At 48.2% G+C, this 21,163-nt stretch overlaps 2 protein-coding genes across 2 annotated transcripts in view; one reads left to right on the top strand and one right to left on the bottom strand.

Annotated features, from left to right (window-relative positions):
- Positions 1-2,619, top strand: part of PFDN2 (prefoldin subunit 2) — a 57,143-nt gene extending 54,524 nt beyond the window's left edge. Inside the window, exon 4 of the mRNA XM_069218280.1 lies at positions 2,308-2,619. Coding sequence (XP_069074381.1) covers positions 2,308-2,490 — 183 coding nt within the window. The 3' untranslated portion in view covers positions 2,491-2,619. The remainder of the gene's footprint in view (positions 1-2,307) is intronic.
- The window catches only part of KLHDC9 (kelch domain containing 9), a 38,111-nt gene continuing 19,060 nt past the window's right edge, over positions 2,113-21,163 (bottom strand). Inside the window, exon 5 of the mRNA XM_069218278.1 lies at positions 2,113-5,023. Within this exon, the coding sequence (XP_069074379.1) occupies positions 4,824-5,023 (200 nt within the window). The 3' untranslated portion in view covers positions 2,113-4,823. The remainder of the gene's footprint in view (positions 5,024-21,163) is intronic.

Genomic DNA, 21,163 nt, shown 5'->3' with positions numbered 1-21,163 from the left:
TTTGGAGCTATCCTGCAGCTGCTGCTTCTGCGTGTGCAAGGGGACAAAAACTGGACTTAGTTGTGCATTCCTGCTTGTGTAGAACTCTCCAAGGGCTTGAAGCTGAGCTTGCCTCCTGTTGTTGAAGTCTCAGGGCCATCAGAGACTTCCCCCTGCCAGCATCTGGGCTCTCTGCGAGACTCCTGCCCTGCCAAGTGGTGCCCTATCCAATTCCCGGGGCCTTGAAAGGTGAGGCTTGTAGACCAAGGTTGAGAAATTCACGCACAGACCGCCGTGCGGGGAAATTTTCGACGCAACCTCCTGAGTATGGCTGGAAAAACAACACGTCGCCGGCTTTGTGGCTGAAATCGATGCTGCGTCTGCAGCGCGGTTGGGAAATGGACGCACCCAGCTGGAGAAACGACTCGCGGCATCGCTGACGGAGGCTGCAACGACGCAACATTGCTGGGCGTGGAAAAACAATGCAAACCTACCCGAACCCGAGGTGTTTTGTCCAGATCGACGCATCTCTCTCCTGTGGGGAAAGAAATGACGCATGCCGATCGGACTGTAGAAGGAGAAATGACGCACGACCTCACTTGCGGGTGAGAAATCGACTCATCGCTAACCTTTTTTCGACGCACACTCGCTTGTGCGTATTATTTTGAAGCTACCCAGGTACTTTTCAACGCTAACAGTGTTAGCCTTGTTTTCTCAAGGATTTAAGACTCTCTTTGCTATTTAATTATTACTTGACTTGTATGTTGAATTTTTGTCATTTTGGTCTTGTTTTGTTTAGATAAATATTTATATTTTTCTAAACTTGTGCTGTCATTTTGTAGTGTTTTGATTAAGTTACTGTGTGTGTTGGTACAAATACTTTACACCTAGCACTCTGAAGTTAAGCCTGCCTGCTCGTGCCAAGCTACCAAGGGGGTGAGCGGGGGTTAGCTCAGGGTGATTCTCCTTTACCCTGACTTGAGTGAGGGTTGTTGCTTGGACAAGGGAGTAACCTGACTGCCAACCAAAGACCCCATTTCTAACATCCTGGACATGAAATATGCTTTCGTACTTTTAATACAGACATATGGCTTGTTTTTGTTGCTTCAACCCTATTTGCTGTCGCTAATGATGCTTTAGTTACTTGCACCCACAACTGTACTGCTCCATGCCACTTGACTCTGTAGCTCCACTACCTCCCACTCCAGGCCACTTCACTGTAGGTCCCTCCACACTATGGTGCTCCGTTCTACACCCATCCCTTCAGTGCTACCCTGCTCTACGCCATGCTAATCTACTCTGCTCTATGCCACTCTACAGTATGCCCCTTCACTCTACTGTACGTCCCTGAAGTCTACTCTACAACACTCTACTCTGCTCCACTCACCTCCATGCCACTTCATGGCTCTCCATTCTGCTTCACCCCACTCTACTCCGCACCACCCCACTGTACTCCACACCACTTCTCTCTGCTCTATGCCACCCTGCTCTACGCCTTTCTGTTCTATGCCTCTGTGCTACTCTATGCCACTCCACTGTATGCCACTCCACTCTATGCCCCTTTACTCCAGTCTACTGAATGCCACGCCACTCTCTGCCCCTTTACTCCACTCCACTCTATGCCACCCTACTCTGTGCTACTCTACGTCCCTCATCTATATGTCACTTCCGTCTGTGCCACTCCACTGACTATGCTGGTGAAGAAAGATGTATATACCTGTAACAAATGTTCAACAATATCTTTTATTGATCTACCTGGAACTGCCTCAACTAGCAAAATGCTATCCTGTTTTTGGTTTCAAAGTGGAAAGAAAAACTGGCAGGGAATGCTTTCATATCCACTTTAAACTCTATTGCATGTGATATCGAGAGAGTAAACTGTATTTTACAATTTAAACATTATATAGACTTCATGTTGACGTGAGGGTACATGAGGCATCTCATTCATTCGAATTTAGAGACGATCCATGGCATATTGATGCAGCTAAGACATGATTCTTGGGGAGCAAACAGTTGTGGTCTATCAGAAGGACTAGAACCCTTGACTTAGGGAGATCGTTTTCAATAGTTTGATTCCTTGTTTCTTACCTTTTTGTTTATACTGTTTGTGCTGGATCAAACAGACTGTACATATATATTTTGAAGCACATTTTATTGGTTTAGCTGTATTTTGACATGACATAAAGATCAAAACAATAACTGAACAGCTCTGGCATACAAGACCCTGTTTTTCTCTGTGCTCCCCCGACTGTAAATGTATCTTGAACTCCTGTTCATCTTTACCTATATTAGTAATGTAACATAACCTCTTTTTTTAAATCATTGCAGATCAACAAAATTATCGAGTCCCTGAATGTGCAGTTGCAAACCAAGGGTAAGGAGCTGAACGAATTTCGTGAGAAGCACAACATTCGCGTGATGGGAGAGGACGAGCGGAAGCAGCCTGCCAAGGAGAGTGGCAATGGGTCATCTGGCAGTAAAACCACGTCTGCTGGTGTGCTAGTCTCCTGAAACCCATATATCCCAGTGCTCTCTGATCCGAGTCCCGTTTCCACCACCTTAGTAAAGGATTAACTTTATTCATATATTTTTTGGGGTGCTTGTAATATTTTTGTTAAATAAATATTTGTTTGACTTTTGGACAGGTTTCACTTGAACTTGATGTCCATTTTCTTGTGTTATTTTTCTGTTCCTCAAAACATAGGATGCAACACAAAACCTTTAGAAAACAAATGTTAACACTAATTTGCTGGAGATAGCCTAGCAGCCTTACAAGTTATTTATGAGTACACATTTCAGAATTAGTGGTGGTGACCCTAGTTATGCTTGAAATGGCAGGCCAAACAGAATATTATTATAATGGTTTTTTTTTTGTTTGTTTTTTAAATTGCTAATAAATTCAGTTCAGTTTGATGAACCTACTCACTGAAGTGTTCCTTCCAGGTAAGGCTTGACCTTTCAAATTTAGTGTGGGTTAGTCAGAAGAGTGCAAAGTAAGTGGGGCATTGCAAATGGAGCATTATCAAAATGTGCCAACATATGGTTGTTCCCTGTTACAAGTACTAATTGGTACTAAACCTAAGTTTATTGCCTGCAGCAGTCGAAAGCGTATTTTTCCTTGCCTGTAAATTTGCCTACAGATTAAGGTTAGAATTTGGGGAATTGCTTGCAGATTAAGGGGAGGAAGGAGTTACTATGGTGTACTAAATATACTGGCAATTAAAATACATGAGTAACGATAAGTGATAATGTAGAAGTCAGTTACTAGAAAGTTATCACCATTTGGATGCTAATATGCACTAAACCGGATCAAAGCTGTATGCAGCCGAAAGTAGACAAGGGATTGGCTTGGGTGGGGTGCATGGTGTAGGAAAACTATGGAGCCCAGATTATTTGGCTAGCCGGTACAGCTACCTGTGTATTGGAACAGGTCATGGCTAACGGCTTGGCCATAAACCCAGTACCTAGTAGTAGCTTGGCATTCAGTTTAAGTTGTGGCACACTGATCAATAACTCTAGGATAAAGCTGACATGCCCATGAGTGCACGGAGGACTTGGCGAAAGGCATGGTCTTTGTCCCAGTGACTCCTAGCTATGGGGTATTGTACGCATTGCCAAATGAAGACTGGATGAAGGTTTTGTACCCTGTACAAAAAAGGCAGAAAGACTTGAAGGCTGGTTCAGGGAAACCAGTGGAAGAAAGATGGCCAGTTTGATGGTACTTTGGGAAATGTCCAGGACGCAAAGCCTTATTGAGATGATTGCAGGAAGCAGACATCTGCCAAAAATGGTAAATGTCTTGTCTGTTCTCCTCCTTCTTCCCGACCTCATCTAGATTGAGCCAGAGCTGTGGGTGAGCAGAAAACATCCTTGTACACGACATCGGCAGAAATAGTTTGAGTAGGTGCTTTATTTAATATGATCATAAATAAAGTGTTTATAAGAAATACACAGGGAGGGGGAGATCCAAAAGATTCTCTGGTGAATGTCTTGTTTCTGGAGTGTGAGCAGTGTGCGCCGTCATGCCCAGTGAAGAAATCTGTTTTTCAGTAGCCTATTGCTGCTAAATAACTCATTGCATATCGGCGATGCCAGGACTCAGTTATTCTGAATCTGACAGAATTGCTTACCAGATTTGTAGTTATCAGACAGACATGGTGTAGTAATTTTTGACCACTGGACAAAACTCAGCTGGTGTGTAAAGAAGTGCCTAAAAACTAAAATTAAACATCTTTCGAGCTGAATTCCCTCTAAATCTGTATTTGCTGTCCGCATAATGAACATAATGTATCTGCAGAAGAGGGTGGCTTTCGAAAAGTTTGAGATGCAGTTATGTACTCTTGACTCCTCAGGATATGTGTTGCATCAGTCCTATGGAAAGAAATGTAAACTAGTGATTAGGCAGCTAGGTCGGAAACCAGGAGACCTAAGCCCAGCTTGCCCACTCCATGTGTTGTCCTCAGTGAATCAATCTGTCTTCTTGTGCTTCAGTTACCACCTTCTTAAAATGTTGGAGCATCTACATGCAAATTGAGCACTACAAAAATGGTGTATTTTAGCATTCACATTCTGACAATATAACAAGTGAGCTCCACTGAAACTCTGACCTTCCAAGGAGCGTGAAGAATCTCAGAAATTCAATATCCAAATTGAATCTTAACCAGTCAGATTGGTTCAAAGATTTATGAACCACTAAGACAATTTACAATGAGCCCGTTCAAATTTCTTGATCTTATACAGTTTAAATGATACCGCTGTAGGTATGTTAGTATGCAAATTAAAGTAGTGGGTGAAGTAACCAAAGGCCTTACAAATGGCACCTTTTTAATTCTATGCAGTATTGGCTAGGTGGTGCTTTCTTTCTCTTCTTTCTCAGTCCTTTGGGTAATATCTAATGTGCAGATCTCTGGGCATGGTGTCTTGCCATCTGCACCAAATCCTCCAACTAGGTACAGCGTATCGTTGAGAAGGCATGTCCGGTGTCCTATCCTCTTCTGGCGACGGTCTGTGCTGGGAAAGTGGAACCAGGTTGGCGGTGAAGATCCTAAAAAAAAAAATAATAATAATATATATGTTTAAATGTAAACACGTTAATATTTTAGGGCAAAACTGCAGAACATTTGTGGATATAAAGAACTGATAAAGGAAACAGTTTAAGCTGGCTTAGGCAATGACTTGAGACTTGAAACCAGCTATCAATGTTGCCTCGAGCCCTCCTTAATCTCCCCATTTACCTCCCAACTCCTCCAAACCTGGCCCAGCTGAATGGCCGTCCACAAAACATACAAAAATCCTCATCCTGGTCTATAAGGACATCAGTGACACGGCCAAGCTCTCCAAACAACTCCAGACACTGACATGTTGTGTTTTTTTTTTTTTTTTTTTTTTTTTTTTTTTTTTTTTTAAGGTTCGCGGACCATGCTTACAATGTTATAATTTTCAGTGCACCCACAGCTGTTAATCACACCTGTGTATATACTGGATCCCTATGGGCTTGAGCAGCAGGCACAATGCCCTCATGGGTTCCCTATACCATAAGGTTAAGGAACTGAGGGGAGTAGTTCCAAAAGCCTGTATTGTCAGACCTCAACCAATAACACTCCTTCTGGTTCCTTAAAGCTGCAGAGCCAGTTCATGAATCACAAGTTGTCGAACTGGAGAAAAAACATTCAAAGTTTCAATTTAATGAACTGGTGCGTGAACCAACCTGGTCCAGATATTCATAACGTTTGTCATTTTTCTTTAGATCAGTTCTGTCCAGGAGGTATTGATTTAGTGGCGAGCAAAAATTCCCACACCTCATTCGAATGCAAAGTTTGGCAATCTACCTTATAAATCATCTTCCTCTCCCCAGTGTGCATCAAGTTTGTAAAAAACGATCCTAGTAGTAGTAATAAGCTTTATTTCAGTTAAAAAAAAAAAAAAACATAAAAGTTCAAATACAATAATAAATATAGTTAAAAACGATGCATATCACAAAATCCATAGCACAAAAGTACAAAAATACATTCCTTAGCTCTAATAAAATCTGCCTCCTAAAATAAATGCGAGACAAAAAGGTCTCATTTACAAAGTCACAAGACTTAGAAACACAATATTCACCAGGGTCACCTCATAAACAATACCACCGTTTCTTATCTCTTCTAGAGCAACACAAGCACTAAAATTGAGACTAAAGTGCATGTCTGGCTTCCTGCTTTTTATGACTTATCAAGGCCGCATGCAAAAATTTAGCTAAGATAAAGACAACCACCTCGTATATATCAGCTTGTTGCAACCTAAGGGCCGAACACGAGGGTTCTTACACTAAGGAACTTACACATTGGGACGATCCATTTCCTTCTTGGATGTCTATTGGCCTCGCAAAAAAATGCAAAGTGCAAAATTGTTTCAGGAGCAGTGTACAAGCTGGACAAACATTACTTAAGGCACTTTTACCACTCAAGTTAGTCAAAAAAAACTCCTGTGGGAAGGGTTCCATATCTGAATTTCAGATATAGCAGTCTTGAAATGGAGCCCAGAATAACATATAAGGCGGGCTCAAATGCTGGTACAGTCTTACAATGAAAAAAAGTAGTCAGATAGGTTCCCCCCCCTTTGCAATTCTTGATTATTTCCCACAGACCTTGTGGGGGAGTCTTCAGGGTTATCCCACAGAGCTTCAAGAGCAAGAGATTTTTAAATATTCTTTAAATAGGAAAGCCATGCAATCATTGAGTGGCCAGCAATACTCATGACCTCTCTAGGAGGGGGACCTGTAGGATTCAATCTCTGCCGTGGTCCATAATCTATGCCCAAATAGAAGGGGTCTCATCTGCACTGTTAGAGAGATCAGGTACAGGCCCAGGTCAAGCAATAGAGAAAGCATTGGAGTGCTAGATGGGAGGTTTGTTAGCTGCTTAACAAACTTGCTCTCAACCACTTTAAGCTTGGTTATGGCCCCATAGCTCAGCCTCATACATGGCTGAATTTTTTGCCTTGACCCTACATAGCTCTAGCACAGGCAATAGACCAGTGGACTTAATTTTCCTCACCAACTTTAATATTGCCCCAGAGTCTTGCTGCAATTTCAAGGCACATCTAGCTATTTCTGCATTCCAGCTGAGATTAGTAGAGAGGGTCACCCCCAAGTACTCAAAATTTGAGACTTGGTCAAGTGGCAAATTGTAAGCACATATCCTAGGTCATACAGATTTATAAAGATTAAACACAATGTACTTAGTTGTGCTTGTATTAAACTCTAGACCGTGGTCAATGCGAAACATTAAAAAACGGTCCAGAATTGCTTGCAAGCCCCCCGTTTTTTTTTTTTTTTAAACATAATAAGGGTATGGTCTGAGACCCCCTTCCTAGCTGCATGCATCAAATCTTCCCAGACTCCCGTCTCCCAAGCATTTTTAGCTCATTATACATTTTACGGGCCTCTGGAATCCTGCACTGATAACCCGCCTTAATGCAAGCCAGAAGCAACACTTTCACAGCCGTGCAATTATCGTTCTACCATGAAGGCTGTTTAGAGCCACACCTTGCCGGGCTCCAGACTTCCTTTTTATCTAAGGGACTTAAATATTTTTCTAGGAACCTTCTGCCAAATGGGTCCAATATATTAGAGATCCGGAAAGTGTTTTTCAGTGTAAAATACAGTTCAAATACTGAGTGGCTTCTTGTGTGTCTATTACATTGAAATAGTCCATTGTCTCCCTTCCTCTTTTGGCCCTCTGTTAAAGGGATATTGTGATTTAGTTGCTAATTTTAACAGTCCATTTTAGTTATGCACCATAGAATCCTCAATTCATTGGTCACGCACTTCACACAAGCACTTTATCTAGTGCCCCTGCCAGCAGCTAGATACTCGTGTGTTCTATTGATAAAAGGCAGAGATCATAGCCTGGGGCTTCAATGCATGACCATCGGCCATGCCACCTGCACAGAACAGCTCCCCCTTCCTGTGAGAGAGTGCTTTTTTTTTTTTTTTTTTTTTTGTGGCTCCACATTGTTGGAGGGATTCTTTGAAAGATAAAGGTTCTGAATTTGTAACTTTATTCTGTAGAACTATTATTACTAATGGTATGCTCAGAATATTAATTATTTTTGTAAGTAACTAAATCAGCACATCTCCTGAAAATACCACACTGATTTTTGCTCCACCATTTCTTTAAAAATAATTGACGAATGCTCTGTCATGCTTACCCTGGCATCCAATTAAAAATCCTGCTGTCATTAAAGACATGGACAGCATCTGAAATGGCCCTCATGGTTGGCAGAGAAATCACAGTAACATGGGGTGAATGCAACATGCTTTGGGAGATGAAAGTGTTCAGTCACTCTGCCCGCAGCCACAGTGTGCTAGACTTCAAATATTTTTCTTATATCAAAATATATTATCTTTATATGTGAGTGTAGGACTGTAGGACAGTGACCACCACTTTTGGCCTAATTGTCAGTGTGTCTGACTGTGTCTACTGGAATCCTGATAATTAGGACCCCAGTAATTATGCTCTCTCCCTTAAATTATGGTTATTGCATACTGGTAACCCAGAATTTCACCCAAAAGTGGCCTAATGTTGCCCCCTATAAGTCCCTAGTATATGGTACCTAGGTACTCGGGGCGTTGGGGTTCCAGGGGATCCCTATGGGCTGCAGCAATTCTTTTGCCACCCCTAGGGAGCCTATGAAAAGGCTTCTACAGGACTGCCAGTGCAGCCTGTGTGAAAAGGTGCATGCACCCTTTCACTGCCATTTACACTGCACCAGGTCACTTAAAAGTAATCCCTATAGCAGGCCCTCCAGCCCTGACGACAGGGTGCAGAGTGCCTTTGTGTGAGGGCACCCCTGCACTAGCAGAGGTGCCCCACGACCTCCAGCACCATTTACCCAGACTTCATGAGTGCAGGGACGCCATTTTACGCGTACACTGGACATAGGTCACTACCTATGTCCAGCTACATAATGGTTACTCTGAACATAGGCATGCTTGGCATCAAACCTGTTGGAATCATACCCCAGTGCTATTGCAAGCATTGGTTGTATTATTCCAAGCACTCTGGGGGCTCCTTAGAGAACCCCCGTATTGCCATTCCAGCCTTCTGAGGATTCCAGGCAGCCCCAGCTGCTGCCACCTTTCAGACAGGTTTCTGCCCTCCTGTTGCTTGAGCAGCTCAAGCCCAGGAGGGCAAAACAAAGGATTTTCTTTGGGAGAGGGGTGATACACCCTTTTCCTTTGGAAATGGGTGTTACAGGCTTGGGACGGGTAGCCTCCCCAAGCCACTGGAAATGCTTTGAAGGGGCACATTTGGTGCCCTCCTTGCATAATCCTGTCTACACCGCTTCAGGGTTCCCCAGTCCCTGCTCTGGACAAAGAAAAGGGCAGCGCCTGCAGAGGGTTCCTGGGTTTTGCCATCTTGGGTTCCAAGTTGGCAGGGCACTCTGGGAGTATCTGAGTGGCCAGTGCCAGCAGGAGACGTCAGAACCCTCCCCTGATAGGTGCTCACCTGTTTAGCTGACCAACCCCCCTTTTAGGGCTATTTAGGGGCTCTCCTTTGGGAGGTTCTTCAGATTCGGATTGCAAGACTCCAGCAGGAATCCTCTGCATCCTTTACTTCACCTTCTCACCAAAGAAACAGCATCTGGACCCTCCAGAAACTCTAAAACTGCAATAAGAAGCAAAGACGACTTCTGCAACATTGTATCTTCAGCTCCTGCCAGGAACTGCAACTGTTTCCAGGTCATGCATCCTTAGAGGACAGACAGCCTGTCTTCAGCCTGCACCAGAAGAACAAAGGAATCTCTCTTTGAGTGAAAGTCACTCCCTTGCTTCAGCAGGCACCCCTCTGCAGCGACGACCGGTGACGTGGGTCCCCTCTCCTGAAGAGCTGCGTGGATCCAGAATCACGGGTTGTGGACTGAAGTGGTCACGATGGTCCTGACATCCAACTGTTCAACTTTGGTGGAGGTAAGAGCTTGCCTCCCAACACAAGACAGTACCCCGTGCTCCACTGTTTTGCAGTTGTCAAGGCCTGTTGGCATCCTTCCACGAAGTTCTTCATCACCGTGCAGCTCCGGCCCCCAGCACCCTATCCTGCGACGCATAGCTTCCTGAGTGGTTCTCAGGCAGTGTGGGACTCTTTGTTGTAGTGCTGCGTGGGCCTCCTTTTGCACCTCCTTAGCCCCAGTGCTGTGGGACTCCTGTGTGAGCTGCCTAGTCTTCTGAGGGCTCTCTGAGTTGCTGAGAGTTCCCTCTGGCTCCCCCTCCTGAGTAGAGTCCACCAGGTCCCTCCTGATCCCGGGCAGCGTCATTTTCCGCTAACCACGAGCTTTGCGTGTGCCAAGGCTTGTTGGCGGAATCCAGCAACGCAACAATACTGCAATCATCCATCCGGCATGGGACATCATCTGCACCAACCAAGAACCTGCATCAGTCTTCGAAGGTGCAGTACTGATTTTTGCTCTTCACCAATGGTTCTTCTTTTGCTCCTTCATCTGGGTTAGAAGGGGCTCCTGTTCTCTCTGGACTCTTCAGTGCTTCTTGGACGTGGTCCACCTCTTTAACAGGTCTTCAGGTCCAGGAATCCATTGTGGTGACTTGCAGTCTCTTCTGGTTCTTGCATAATCTTCTTTCTCGTGTTCCTGTGTGTATTAGGAAAGTTACTGTGATTTACTCCTGCTTTCCTGGGTTCTGGGGTGGGTTCTATTACTTACCTTCGGTGTTTTCTAATACTCCCAGCACCCCTCTACACACTACACTTGCCTAGGTGGGAAACCGACTTGCGCATTCCACTTTCTTGGTATATGGTTTGTGTTCCCCCAGGCCCATTTCTAACTATTGTGATTTTCACTATTTGCATTGTTTTCTAACTGTTTTTACAGCTATTTCTGCATACTAGTGTATATAATTTGTGTATTACTTACCTCATAAGGGAGTATGGTCTCTATGGTATTTTTGGCATTTGTGTCACCAAAATAATGTACCTTTATTTTTGTAACACTTTGGCCCTCATTATGACATTGGAGGTGAATCCCACTTACTGCCACGCTGACTGCCGCCAACATACTGCGATGGCGGCTGATATCCGTTTACCATATTATGACACACACACACCAATCCAACAGATTACTGCCATTGACACAAATCCGCCACACCAAAGGTCAGTGATAAACTGATGGTATTTACGGCAACAGAACAATGCCCACCACATTATGACCCACGAATCACCACGGCGGACATTCAATGGTGGTAAACCATTTGCAGTACATACCGCCGCGCTCAAAATACACAAACTCAAACAAAACAGCACCACATTGGACAATCAAAACAACACACACCTGATACCCATACACACACCACTATAAAACACACCCACATTACCCACAACCCTTTACGACTACAAACAATTGGCACCAGAGAGACACAGCAAGACAACTGACACAACCAGAGCCACACACCACTCACACCTATACACCACTCATGAACCCCACATCCACACTCCAACACATTACTCAACACACCCTCACCTTCACACCCCACACAACACCCCTGGCACCACAAAGACACCCCCGATTCTCAGAGAAGGAGCGAAGGGTCATGGAAATCATCAGGGTAGAGCCTCAGCTATTTGGAGCACAGGTGCAGCAGATATCCATTGCAAGGAAGATGAAGCTATGGCGGAGGACCGTGGACAGGGGCAACACCATGGGACAGCACCCAAGAACTAGGGACGACATCGGGAAGAGGTGGAACGACCTACGGGGGAAGGTACGTTCTATTGCAGCAAGACACCAACTCGCTGTACAGAGGACTGGCGGTGGACCCTCACCTCCTCCCCCCACAACTAACATGGGAGGAGCAAGTCTTGGCAATCATGCATCCTGAGGACCTGGCTGGAGTAGGAGGAGGACTGGACTCTGGTAAGTCAACTCTTTACTAATATCACCCCCCTACCTGCATGCCATCACATACCCCCCACCGTCACCTTCCCTCCCATCACTCCACCACCTCCCACACACCACACCATCACATCTCACTCATCCTAATGCCAAGCCCTTCATGCTCTACCAATGCATGGACAACACTCACAGCCCTGCATAGACACTTATCACAAAAGCATGCACACTAGAGAGAATCAGCTAGCCTACCACATACCAACTTACACAAGTTAAAGCTGCCAGCGCAAATGCAACCAAAGAGGGCAACCCACCGATGCACAATATGTCACACACAGAAACAATAACACATCATTTACATCCCCAAAGGTATCCCAGCCAATGTCCCTGCAGAGTAGGTGCCAGTAATATCCAGCACCCCAACTGAAGAGGCCCACAGCGATGACAGCAACTCTGGTCGCCTGGATCTGGATGACAAACCTGGCCCATCAGGGACCTCTGGACAGTCGGTTACCCAAGCCCAGTCACACGCCTCCACAGAGCCTCCCCCATCTGGAAACACCACCACAGCACCCACTGAGCGTACCCATACCTCTGTCCCCAGGACACGTCTATCAGCAGTGTGTCCACCTCTACAGGGACCCCAGGACACACCTCATACCCAAGACAATCGGGGACTAGGGGTCAGTGGCAGTGGGCACACGGTGCAGGGGGACAGAGGCACAGAACAACAGGGAAACTGGGAGGACTGCTGTGCGCCAGGGGGAGGACAGGCCCAGGGAACAGACTCTCCAGGGGGCACTCACCAAGATCCTGGGAGCATATCAACATTCCTAGGACACAATGGGCCAGGTCCTGGACAATGTACAGGAGAACAGGTGGCTTCAGGAGGGACAGTACCAGGGGATCAGGGAGGACTTGTAGGCCATCAACACCACCCTGGTCTGCATAGCAGTGGTGCTGGCAGACATGGCCAACATTATGAGGGAGGCAGTCTCACACTAGCAGGCCCCTGCTGCTAGCCAGTCATCAGAACTGCCTTCCACCTCCGCTGCCGCTAGTGGCCAGGAGGCCCTGCTACAGGACTCGCAAGGCATCAGTGCCCCTCCCCCTGCAGTAGGAGAACCACCCCACAAACGTTCCCTCAGATCCAGGCAGAGGCCAGACACTATTGCCAAGAGCCCTGCCAGGAAATGAGTCTCTCCAGATTGTCACCCTTGTGTCCCACTCTGTCACCCTGTCCACCTTGAACTGCCATGGCTCCCCTTCCTATGTCCCCATGGACAATGCACCTGTGCTACAGACTGGAACTATACCCTGGAATTCCCTCCATCATCACCCCATCCCATTGTACTTAAACCTCTTTTTCTTAGCATTTCAATAAATACCCTTGGAAAAAAATACAAGAATGAAGTACGTCAATTTTTTCAAGTATGTATTCATTTAAACAGGTACAAACAATGTAATTCAACTGTACAGTAAATGAGCACATAAGAAAGACCTGTAGTTGGCTGCAGTGATCACACCAGGAGCTATAGTGAGGCACCAACATCTGCAAAATGAATTGTCAAAGGGTACAGTAAGTGGGTATAGAAGTGGGAAATAACAGCATGATAGTGCCAAAGAATTTCAAAATAATGACAATGAACTGTGAAGTAACACTGTCTTTACCTGTCTGTCATTGGAAATATTGTAGCATCACTGCTGTTCTGTTGTCCTCATCCTTATCCTCTGCCTCCTCATCCTCACTGTACACAGGGTCCACTGCTGCCACACAGCATCTCCAGCCTCCTCCTCCTCCTGCAGAAAAGGCACATGGCGTCTCAGGGCATGGTTGTGCAACATGCAGCATGCCACTATTATCTGGCAGACCTTCTTGGGTGAGTAGCACAGGGATCCACCTGTTAGATGGAGGCACCGAAACCTGGCCTTCAGGAGGTCAAAGGTTCTTTCTATGATCCTTCTGGTTTGACTATGTGCCTCATTATAACGTTCTTCTGCCCTTGACCTGGCATTCCTCACAGGGGTCAGAAGCCATGATAGGTTGGGGTAACCAGAGTCACCTGCAAATACTGAGGGACACCATTTAGCCACACACTATTCCACATGGCCCACACCATACACCAACATATACTGGGTGAGGACCAGAGCTCACCTATTAGCCACACTCTGTGCCTCTGTAGTTAGCCCAATACATTTGGAATGCTGCTATTCCTCAGGATAAAGGCATCATGCACCAACCCAAAATACTTAGCATTGATATGGGAGATGTACTGGTCCGCCGAGCACACCATCTGTACATTCATTGAGTGGAAACTCTAGCGATTTCTATACACCTGTTCATTTTGATTGTGTTGAGGGTATATCCCATTGCATAGAAGTTAGTCTTCACTGTGGCCAAATCCTCCACCTGGGGAAATACAATGTAGCTGCACATGTGTTTAATCAGGGCAGACAACACTCTGGTCAGTACTATTGAGAACAGTGGCTGTGACATTCCTGTTGCCAAGCCCACTGTCACTTAGAAAGAACCAGTTTCCAGGAAATAGAGCACTGATTGAACTTGCACAAGAGGGGGGGTCCCAGTGGGGTGACGGATAGCAGATATCAGGTCAGGCTCCAATTGGGCACACAGCTCTGTGATTGTGGCCCTGTCAAGTCTGTAGATGAGTTTATGTGCCTGTCCTCCATTGTTGCCTAGTCCATCAGGGGTCTGTACACGGGGTTTGTCCATCTCCTATTCATCCGCAGGGGTAACAATTTATGGGACAAATGAGCGAGGAGCAAGTCACAAACTGAATAATGGGGCTACAACAGCACAATGCATGCTGTCAAATTGTAGTGGGTACGTGAGAATTGTGCTGTATGTCTAAATTTAGACAGCAACGCAGTAATTATCCTGGGCCTACCCCCCACCACCCCTGAAATGGCATCCGCCTATCCTGTGTGGAGGGACAGGTGGAAGTGAGGTAATTCCGCCGTGCAACTCCTCATTGGTTGACATTGGGCCCTATGGGCTACAGTGGCCAATGGTGATGTACGTAGGCGGTGATGGTATGCACAGCTGCGGTCTTGACCGCCATTTTCTATCCGATACCTCACTTGCTACCTGAACTTCCACAGGAGAGGACCTACACTGCATGTGCTGCTGTGACCTGTGTCTGGAACCTACCATGGCCCGTGTGACTGGGGAAAGGGCCCCTGGCTTCACCTTGGTGGAGTTGCAGAGACTGGTGGATGGGATCCTACCCCAGTACGGACAGCTGTATGGACCTCCAGACTAACAGGTGAGTACACTGTGGGCACGATGCACGAGGCATGAATGCATGGAGTTGTGTGTGAAGGCCTCGTATAAGGGGGATGGGTGGATGTCCTCTTGGCGGTGTATGTGTTGTGGGCTGGGCTATGTGTGTGCCAATGGTGATGCAAACTGGTATGGTGGGCCATAAGTGTTACAGGCTGTACTGTTTGTTTGATTAAATCTGTTTTCCTGTGTCTATTGCCTCTGCAGGCCATTGCCCATGAAAAGGAGGTTATATGGCGTGCCATCCACCAAGGAGGTGCGGGCCCTGGGGGTCTACGTCAGGCAGAGCAACCACTGTCAAACGGGGGAAGGGCCTGAGACGCTGGGCACGGAAGAGGGCGGAGGCCCATCTGGGGGATAGCCTTCCAACAAGGAAGGGGTGCCCGTCGACACCTGACCCCCCTGATGGCCGGTATATTGGCAGTGGCCTATCCTGAGCTGGATGGGCACGTGAGGGCAACACAGCAGCCACAAGGGGGTGAGTACATTGCCCATCATCACAACTTACGCATAGTAGGGTGGCATCTGTGTGGGAGATGTGTGTCAATGGGTGCCCCTAGGCCAGGTCTGACATTGCAGAGTAGGTCCCCTGGTGGCAAGGGTCCGGAAGGGCGAATCCTGCTACCTAGCTCGTAGGAATCCACTACTGGTCAGGGCTGCGTCTGTCCAAGGTGTGCAGCATTTAGCGGTGTGTGCCCCTCCCCATGCCTTGACGGCTAGCAATATCACTGGTAGTGCAATGCATATTGTGTAGGCCTGTTCACTGTGTGTGTGTGTGTGTGGGTGCTGTGTATGACATAGGTAGGGTTGGTGCAGCCATTGACCAAGTGTGTCCTTTGTCTCACCCCCCCCTCCTTTTTGTTTTTTCACGCTGTCCTTATGTGCATTAGCATCATCTGACGGAGGTGGAGTCCACCGACGGTGAGGGCACCAGTGGGACGGAGGACGAGGGGAGCACCACGGCGGAGACTGGAGGGGACAGTTCTGACACGGATATCTCCTCTGATGGAAGCTCCCTGGTGGTGGCAGACACCTCTGTGACCACCCAAGCTACAGGTACAGCCACCACCCCCCGTGCCAGCACCGCCCTCCCAGCAGTCCCTCAGCGAGTTGCCCGTGCCTGCTCACCCAGGAGGGTGGGCATCTCCTTCGCCCCAGGCACACCAGGCCCTACCCCAGTGAGTCCAGCTGCCCTAAGTGAGGAGGCTATTGCCTTCCTGAGATCCAGCTCTGTAGGGCAGTCAACCATTGTGAATGCCATCCAGGGGCTGGCAGCCGAGGTGCAACAGACTAATGCATCCCTGGAGAACATTCACACTGGCTTGGTGGCCCAACAGAGATCGATCCAGGCTCTGGCCTCCTCTCTGATGGCAGCCATTGTCCCTGTTTCCACCCTCCCCCTCCAACTTCCTCTTCCCAATCCTATTCCGCTCAACCCCAAACTATCCCAAGCACACAGGCAGACGAGCATGAACACAAGACAACACACAAGAGTGGCACAGGCAAACACAAGCACCACACATTATCCCACTGGCACTCACACAAACACCATCCAGATGCAGACACACTAATATCCACAATTTCAACTGTGTCCCCCTCCACCTCCTTCACCTCCCTCACAGTTCCGTCTATACTCACACCTGCATGCACTGCATTCTCATCCACTTCCAGCATCACCTCCACACCCAGCAGAACACCCACCTCACTGGCAGACACCTCCACAACAGCCATGCACATGTCCCCTGTGTCCTCTCCCATTGTGTCTGCCCCACCCTCCTAAAGTACACAAACGCAAGCACTCAGACACCCAACAGCCAAATACCTCAACAGCATCAAGCCCATGCACCTTCACCCAAAATCAGGAGACAGACACCTCCTACAACCACTCCCTCTTCCTCCACTCCCATACCTTCTCCCTCTTCCCACCCCAATGTCCTTAAAAAGCTTTTCCTATCCACCATTGACCTCAGCCACCCAGTCCACGGGCCCAGTAGTCACCACACCCACTCGTGGTGGGAAAGGATCCAGGGCACATGTCCTGAGGGTTAAGGAGCCTGCACCAGCTGCTGCCAAGAAGTCCAAGGATCCAGCAGGCAGGAAGGGCAAGGGGCAGGAACTCAGACGTAGTCACCTCCACCAACCATGGTTGTGCAGCCATCTGAGGCAGCAGCACCACCATCCCCAGTGGGTAGCCATCCGAGGCTGCAGGGGATGGGATGGAGCTTCCCCCCGCCAGCAGCAGCACTACCACCAGTGTGCAGCCATCCGAGGCTGCAGGGGATGGGCTGGACCCCCCCCCCCCCCCCCCCAACCACCACCAGCAGCAGCACCACCACCAGTGGGTAGCCATCTGAGGCTGCAGGGGTTGGGCTGTAGCCCCCCCGCCCAGCAGCAGCAGCACCACCCCCACCAGTGGGCAGCCATCTGAGGCTGCAGGGGATGGGCTGGAGCTCCCCCCCCCCCCCCCCACCACCACCAGCAGCACCAGCACCACTACCATCACTGAGCAGCTGTCACCGCTAGTGGATGGTATGTAGTCCTGCCTCCATGGGCTGCTGTGTGGGCTACCCCCTGCAAATCCAGTGGGTATGACACCCACCTGAGACACTGTGACCTTGCACTCCCTAGGATCACGAGCACAGGGCAAGATGCCCCCTCCAGAACCAGTAAGTAAGACACCCACCAACCCCAGTCTCCCCAGGATCAAGCACAGGGCATGTTATCCCCTCCAGATCATGTGGGCAAGTCACACACTTGAGAGACTGTGGCCTTGCACTCCCCAGGACCGAGCACAGGGCAGGTTGCCCCCTCCAGAACCAGGGGTCTTGTTTCATCTCCCGGCTGAGGCGACCTCCCACCCCACACCCATCCCTTGTCCCCCCGAGGTGCCTGCCTATTTACCAACTGATGCCCCTGCAGTATTCTCTCCGTGTTGATGCAGGTGACGAGTGGGGCCTTGAACTTTGGCCTGTGGCCATGTGGCCCACTCAAACTGAGGACTGGGCAGTGTCCCTTGAACTGTACAATTGTAATTATCTGTTACGTTGGCTAAACTTTATACTGTGTTGTTCTTATTACACTCTTTGGTGAATGTATTGTGCCCTTGCATTATTCATCCGAGTTACAGGGTAAAATGTTTTAGTAATGCAGCTGATTGTGTGTATGGTGTTGTGTGTGTGTGTGTGGGGGGGGGGGGGTTGTGCATGTGTGTCACTCTCTTCCCTCCCCCCCCCCCCCCTGTGCACTAGGCGGCTGTTCTCAGTGTTGTGGTATTCGCCACCATTGGTGTTCGTGGTGGAGCAGCACGTAGAAGTGCTTGGGGAAGACATGCAGCTCAGGCTCCATGGCGGCGTGGTTGTTCCCTGTGTCCCCAATGGTGAGTCCTTTCACTTCTGTGCGGTGTTTCCACCAGGCTTTTGATGTCCTTGGTACTGCCCTGGAAAAGGTGGCGATTTCCTTTGTCTTAATACTGTGAGCAGAACTTTGACTTCCACCTGGTTGTAGGTGGCTACCGCTGTGGCTGTCTATCTGCCATGGTCACAATTTGGGGGTAATTACCGCCAGCCTGTTGGCAGTATTACCGCCACTTTTACACCACCTGCCAGGGTTGTAATGAGCGCCTTAGTATTTTCTTTCATGTGTGTGAGTACTATGTGACTAGAGTAGGAGACTTGCAAAGCTCATGCAAAACCAGTTAGGCCTTGCCTGCTCATCCACACTACCTATACAGAGCCTGGCTTCTAGACACTGTCTACATTTCAATAATAAGGGATAACTGGACCCAGTATGAGGTGTCGGTATCCACTACAAACCAGGCCAGCCTCCTACAAGGATCGCTTAGTTTTTTTGCCCCCCTAAGTGGGTCATGCTACTGCAGATTTTCCTCATGTAATCGTAAGTCATCTAAGCTATGCTGTGGACAGCAAAATACATTGTATGGGAGGGGGCAGAGAGACTCTTAGTAACTCTACACTATGATTTTCTAGCACACTCAACTCGCACTGTGTGCAACAGGTCCTTTGGTGGTGGACTTCTTTGAAAGTGCAGAAAAGGGTATACGAGCACCATCTAAAATAAGTGGAGGGTACAAGAACCTTCTGCAAGCAACATTTGCATGTACTACAAAGCTATAGGGACCATTTGAGAGCCTCAAGTCGGGTGCTAATCACAATTCACAAAGTTTGGCTTGGCAATTCCAATGATGCTTCTGCTAGGTCTCTCTAAACATTTTAGGGCACCCTTCCTGTCTATCCCCAACTATGAGGTCTTCATAGCTGCATTACTGTAAGGCACACTGAGGCCAACACAACAATCTAAATAAGTCTATAGATCTGAGCATTGTTCTCCACGTGAAGCTCCAGCAGCTAGAGACAAACCAAAGGTGGCCTTCATACTGTACTTGAGGTTACATAAATGGCTCAACAAATTAAAGCAGACTATACACAATGAGTCTCCAGAACTGGTTGGGACCTTAAGAATTGGGTACAAGAATCCAGTTGATGGCTCCAGATATCAGCATACTAAGAATTGCTGTCTTTGGATGGAAGATGGGTGAGGCCTTACTAGCGATACATACCCAACATCCCAGAGTGATCTCAGCAGCCTACTACTTTTCTTTGCTCACTTTGGGGTATCATATCAAATGATCTCAAAGCTGTTCAATAACAAGTGTTGCCGTGCTTGTACTTCTCAGGCAGCACAATGTATATGAATGTGGAAATCACGCACTACAGCCCCTTAGCCTTACCTGGTCTGTCTATCTGATAGAGAATTCTAGTTGCAGATTCCTTACCTTAGAATTTTCCCCCAGGCGTCAGACTGGATCCGGAGATTTTTCTTCGAGCAGTACCCTTGCGCGTCGGTAGGTGGCGTTGGTCGACTCCGCAGGCATTGTGGTCGCCATGATGACGTCGGGAGTAGTACATAGACACCGCCTCGCGCAGTGATGTCAGTTCTTTTCTTTCCACGCCACGCGCTGATCCGGAGAGAGCTACCCTAGGCTATTTTTTTGTCCGAATTCGACCGTTTAGTCAAGGTTTTTTGGTGCGACCTTGGTGCGTCAAGGATGTCCCCGAGGACCGGGTTCAAGCCTTGTGAGGACTGCCATCGGATGATGTTGGTGACTTATCCTCATCGCGTTTGCCTATGGCACCTCAAGCATGACCCGAAGTAGTGCTCCGAGTATCGGGCCATGCACCCGAAGGCTTTGAGGGAGCTGTCCCTAAAGCTAATGGCAGCCCGGCACTCGACTCCGCATAGGTCCTGGTCTCGCTCGAGAGGAAGGTCTTGAGATCGGTCGCGGAGTCATCACCACTCGTCTTATTCAAAGTCCTCCGATCAAGGTAAGAAGAAGAAGTCGAAGAGTCCCATCGCTCTCAGACTTCACCCCGTCACTCGGCCAATGCGCCGCTGGACGAGCGTCCATGCACTAGGCCTATGTCTGGGTCGACTCCGCGCTTCCCCGAGTTTCCCAGAGCCGGAACGACCCCCGCCCAACTTAAGAGTTTTACGAGGCCAGGTGCCTCATCTTTGCACCTGCCGACCCCGATACGGCACCTTCGGGCCCAAGGGGTTTGGCTGAGGGGCTTTTGGGTTCCGCACTGACTGCTTCGGCCCCAGCAACCGAGGTCGCCTCCAGATCTGTGCACGTATCCGCACCGACGCCCGTCGCACCATCGAGACCTTCCCTGGTGCCGGGTCTATTATCAACGCTCCTGACATCGGTAGTGCCCACTATCGACGGCGACCCAATTCTCATACCTGATGACTCAGAGCGGTGCCGGCCGACCCTATTCGCCCAAGGTCTGATTCAGACCCATTTTCCTATGGGTATGAATACAGGGAGGAATGGGAGGGTTCCCTGGACCCTTATGAATACCAGGATGACCCTACTATGGACTGGGCACAGGACTTGGGTAAAGCCAGTGGTCTGAATACTTCTCCTGATGCTGGCATGCTGTCTCCTCCTACCATGGCTAAGGCGGAGGGAGCTTCCTATAG

This window comes from Pleurodeles waltl, chromosome 12 (genome assembly GCF_031143425.1).
Source record: "Pleurodeles waltl isolate 20211129_DDA chromosome 12, aPleWal1.hap1.20221129, whole genome shotgun sequence".
Taxonomy (NCBI): Eukaryota; Metazoa; Chordata; class Amphibia; order Caudata; family Salamandridae; genus Pleurodeles; species Pleurodeles waltl.
The sequence above is the reverse complement of the archived record's forward strand: the minus strand, read 5'-3'. Positions and strand labels throughout refer to the sequence as shown.